Source organism: Mandrillus leucophaeus, unplaced genomic scaffold (assembly GCF_000951045.1).
Source record: "Mandrillus leucophaeus isolate KB7577 unplaced genomic scaffold, Mleu.le_1.0 Scaffold366, whole genome shotgun sequence".
NCBI classification, from domain to species: Eukaryota; Metazoa; Chordata; class Mammalia; order Primates; family Cercopithecidae; genus Mandrillus; species Mandrillus leucophaeus.
The window spans coordinates 1651295-1656427 of NW_012103876.1; the positions used below are offsets into that span (position 1 = coordinate 1651295).

Here is a 5133-nt window from a genome sequence, read left to right on the forward strand (position 1 = left end):
AAAAAAAAAAAAATTCTTGAAAGGCTCCTGCAGCCAGGCCATCCCGGTGCTGGGTGCTGTGTAGAAACAGGCAGCCTCTGCCCTCCTGGAGCTTGCTTGCTTTTTTGGGGGAGGGAAGGGGGAAAACACAGATAATAAACAGGTAAACAAGCCAAGGCCTCAATCAGGAGGCAGAGGAAGCCCTAGGAAGATACAGACCCTCGATTCTAGGGGAAGAATGTTCCAGACAAAGCCTCTGAGGGGATACAAGATGAGCTTGCATGAAGGCCAGTGTGGCAAGAGTGCACAGATAGAGGACAGAAATCAGAGGCCCAGGGAGAGACCAGATGACTTGAATTTTGTTCTAGCCATAGTAGGGAGCCTTCACATGTTTTAATTAATTTATTTTTATTTTAGTTTTATTTATTTGTTTTTTGAGAGAGTCTCACTGTGTCACCTAGGCTGGAGTGCAGTGGCACGATCTTGGCTCACTGCAACCTCCATCCCCCGGGTTCAAGCAATTCTCCTGCCTCAGCCTCCTGAGTAGCTGGGATTACAGGCGCCTGCCACCACATCTGGCTAATTTTTGCATTTTAGTAGAGATGGGGTTTTACCACATTGCCCGGGGTGGTCTTGAACTCCTGAGCTCAAGCAGTCTGCCTGCCTCAGCCTCCGAAAGTACTAGGATTATAGGCGCCAGCCACCATGTGCGACTGCCTTTGGATCTTTTAAAGTGTGACATGATAAATCGGATTTAGGCTCTGAACAGGTCATTCAGGCATTTTGTGGAGATGAGGCTGCAGGAAGCAGAGACCATCTGTGGTCCAGGCCAGGGGTGGTGAGGGCCGGACGAGAGTTTTAGAGATTGTGATGACAGGCCCTGCTGATGACTTGCTCAGGGCATGGGAAGGAAGGAGAAATCAAGGACGAACATGAGGCTGGGGCCTTAGTACCCTTGGGAAATTGTTCACTGTCCCTAAGCTTTCATTTTAACATCTGGAACAAAAAATCCAAGAAAGCAAAGGAGGTTTTGTAAAAATGCTGTGCGGCACAAGGCGAGTGGGTGAGTGGCGATTGGAGGAGGCAGCCCCCACTGCCCCTTCTCATAGACCTAAAGGCTGAGGTCTCGATGCCATGTGGATGCCACCCTAAAGACAACGCTCAGATATGACCCTCTCTTCCCTTCCTCCTCCCCCACAAGGGCACTGTGGTGCCTTTTTCTCAGACGGAGGGTGGGGGCAAGTTTGGGGAATGAAAAGTCAAGTGGCGTTCGGGATTCCTGAACACCCACGTGGGCTGGCGCAGAGAAAGGGCTCAGTACATGTTTGCTCGAGGAGTGGGGATTGGGTGGTGGTCAGATGGCTGCCTTCATTGTATTTTTATTTTTATTTCCAACTTCTCTGACCTCTCAAGTCATTTTAGATAGAGGTAAGTGTTGGGAAGAAAAGAAAACGGCCCCTGGGTAAACCCATATACACAAAGTGACAGTGCAGTTGTCTGCAGATGGAAGGCTCTGTAGGTTTGGGCAGCGGTGCTGGGAGGAGTCCGTGTAGCCTGGCCTCAGAGCAGCGTTGTCCCCAGAAAGGAGCAGCGGTGAACTTGTGTTCTCCCGGTACAGGTCCCAGAAGGGCCCACTGGGAGGTTGGGAGAGAGTCTCTGAATTGAAATGCAGTGCTGTGCTGGAAGAGGAGTAAGGGTGGCACCCAGCTGCCCTGATGATCCCAGGAGCCAGGCTGCACCCCTGTCCTGGGCCTGCCCTTCCTGCACTCCCCAGACAGCTGGAGACCGAAGCCCTGATGTGCCATCTGTGTTCCCTCTCCCAGAGCTCCTCCTGGAACCAGGCGCCTGCTGGCTCCGGGATCTTTGCTCATTCAGGCACTGAGGATAGGTGGGCGCCATAGGACAGAGGGTGTGCCAGACACTCCTGTGGGGAGAAGATGTCAAACAACACGGGCAGTCATGGCAGTTTTGATAACTGCTTGAAGGAGGAGGGAGGGGAGACTATTGCAGGCCAGAAGCCCCAGGAGACAAAGGCGGGGCGGCTGGAGTGGAATGCCTGCAGACAGGAATGCGGAGGGCCCGGGTGCCAGAGCGGGTGTGGCTGGACCTGGATTGGAAAGGCTTTGCCAGACCAGAGGGTGCCACACCCTTGTGAGCAGAGCTCACAGTCCTCAGCGCTTTGGGTCCCCAGCTCTGGCAAGGGGGGTGGGGAGACGTGAGCAGAGCCCTTGCCTGGGAGTCAGGGACTCTAGCCCTGGCTCTGCCACTACATTGTCCCATGTCTTTGAGCCTCAGTTTCCTCCCCTGTAAAATGGGAATAATAATAGTAGTAATTCTGGCTACTATTCACTGAGCCAGCACTCCACACCAAACACTCTTCTAAATGTTGCACAAATATTAATGAAATCACAACAGCTCTTAGGGGTGTTCTTAATATTATTCCTTTTTTTTTTTTTTCGAGACAGAGTCTTACTTTTATTGCACAGGCTGGAGTGCAGTGGTGTGATCTCGGCTCACTGCAACCTCCCCCACCCCTGGATTCAAGTGATTCTTGTGCCTCAGCCTCCCAAGTAGCTGGGACTACAGGCGCGGGCCACCATGCCTAGCTAATTTTGTGTTTTTAGTAGAGATGGGGTTTCACCATGTTGGTCAGGCTGGTCTCTAACTCCTGACCTCATGTGATGCACCTGCCTTGGCCTCCCAAAGTGCTGGGATTACAGGCGTGAGTCACCGCGCCTGGTCTACTCTCATTTTTCTTTCCTTTTTTTAAAAAAATTTTATTTATTTTATTATTATTTTTTTTGAGACTGAGTCTCACTCTGGACCGGGCTGGAGTGCAGTGGCATGATCTCCGCTCACTGCAACCTCCGCCTCCCAGGCTCAAGCGATTCTCCCAAGTCCCAGCCTCCTAAGCAACCACCACACCTAGCTAATTTTTCATATTTTTAGTAGAGACGGTGTTTCGCCATGTTGGTCAGGCTGGTCTCAAAAACTCCTGGCCTCAAGTGATCCACCTGCTTTGGCCTCCCAAAGTGCTGGAATTATACGCATGAGCCACTGTGCCTGGCCTTTTTTTTCTGTAATTAAAAAAATTTTTTTGAAAATAGTGACAGGGTCTTGCTGTATTGCCCAGGTTGGTATTAAACTCCTGGCCTCAAGCAATCCTCCTGCCTCAGCCTCCCGAAGTGCTGGGATTATAGGCATGAGCTACCATGTCCAGCCCCATTTTTCAAATGAGAAAACAAAAGTCAGGCAAGGTTAAGCAATTTCTCCCAGGCCTTACAAACATTTCATAGTATGAGGGGTGGCATCTGAACCGAGAAAGCCAGGCTGCAGAGTCCAAGTTCTTCCCCATGGTGTGATCTGAGCTATGATCATGCTGCATATCTCAGGGATTCTTCTCTACTCAACAAACATCTACTGAGCATCTGCTGGGCCAGGCACTGTGCTGGGCTCTGGGGACACAGCAGTGAAAAGGACAGAGATGACATCCTGATGGCAGAGACAGACAAACACATTATAAAGTAAGGTCCTTTTGGGCTGGGCATGGTGGCTCAAGCCTGTAATCCCAGCACTTGGGGAGGCCAAGGCCGGTGGATCACTTGAGGTCAGGAGTTCGAGATCAGCCTGACCAACATGGAGAAACTCCATCTCTACTAAAACTACAAAAACTTAGCCAGCCATTGTGATGGGCGCCTGTAATCCCAGCTACTCAGGAGGCTGAGGCAGGAGAATCGCTTGAACCTGGAAGGCAGAGGTTGCAGTGAACCAAGATTGCGCCACTGCACTCCAGCCTGGGAAACAGGGACATGTCATCTCAAAAAAAAAAAAAAAAAAGTGAGGTCTTTTTGGACTAAGTGTTAGGAGTTGATACAACCACAATAGAGATTTTAATGACAGTAACATAAGGGACTCACTGTGCCAAGCAGTATTTTTATATTTTATTTTTATTTATTTATTTTTTGAGACGGAGTTTTGCTCTTGTTGCCCAGGCTGGAGTGCAATGGTGCGATCTTGGCTCACTGCAACCTCCGCCTCCCAGGTTCAAGTGATTCTCCTGCCTCAGCCTCTGGAGTAACTGGGATTACAGGCATGCACCACCACGCCCGGCTAATTTTTTGTATTTTTAGTAGAGTCAGGGTTTCTCCATTTTGGTCAGGCTGGTCTTGAACTCCCAGGCTCAGGTGATTCGCCCGCCTCGGCCTCCCAAAGTGCGGGGATTACAGGTGTGAGCCACCCACCCAGTGTTCTTTATAATTTTTAACTCATTTCATCCTTATGTCCTCCCATCAGGGTGCATACTGTTATTTAGCCCATTTTATGACAAAGAAAGTGGCTGGCACACGCTTTCTTGAGTCTCCTGCTTGGGGGGTATCAAAACCTATGACTGGGCCGAAGGCAATGATCAGGCACAGAGAGGGTGAGTAAGTTGCCTGCAGTCACACAGGTGGTGGAGTGTTGCTGGCAGAGGGAACAGCAAGTGCAAAGATAGGTGTAGTCACCGGAGACGGTGGGTATGAGGTGGTTTGAGGTCGAGTTATCCAGACATGAGCGAGTCCCCAGCAGGGGCAGCAGAGGCAGTGGGGCAGGTGTGCTGGCTGGATAGACTGCTGCGCGTTTGTGTTGTAGGAGGCCAACGGTCCTGCCGATGGCTACGCAGCCATTGCCCAGGCTGACAGGCTGACCCAGGAGCCTGAGAGCATCCGCAAGTGGCGAGAGGAGCAGAGGAAACGGCTGCAAGAGCTGGGTGAGGGCGGGGCTGAGCCGGGGTTGGCTGGGTGGGCTGTGTGTGGGGTGGAATGTGTGGGGAGTCCTCGGAGTGCATGGAACCCTGCATGCCTTAATGTGGGACTGGGCCGGTGTGGCCCTGAGGCTGCCTGGCAGGGGCCAGGGGAGGAGCAGCCGGGGTGGCCAGGCCTGTGCATCCCAGCTGGAAAGCAGCCGCTCATTCTTCTGTGGGGTCCTAGATGCTGCGTCTAAGGTGACAGAACAGGAATGGCGAGAGAAGGCCAAGAAAGACCTGGAGGAGTGGAACCAGCGCCAGAGTGAACAAGTAGAGAAGAACAAGATCAACAACCGGTGAGAGGCCTGTGGGGACATGAGGGGGCTGTGGGGACATAAGGGGGCCGTGGGGACATGAGAGGGGGATATGAG

At 51.8% G+C, this 5133-nt stretch overlaps 1 protein-coding gene across 2 annotated transcripts in view; it reads left to right on the forward strand.

The window, feature by feature from the left end:
- The window catches only part of CLTB (clathrin, light chain B), a 22387-nt gene that overhangs the window by 11932 nt on the left and 5322 nt on the right, over positions 1-5133 (forward strand). For both annotated transcript variants that reach the window (XM_011990015.1, XM_011990016.1), the window contains 2 exons: positions 4609-4726; positions 4947-5058. In XM_011990015.1, coding sequence (XP_011845405.1) covers positions 4609-4726; positions 4947-5058 — 230 coding nt within the window. The remainder of the gene's footprint in view (positions 1-4608; positions 4727-4946; positions 5059-5133) is intronic.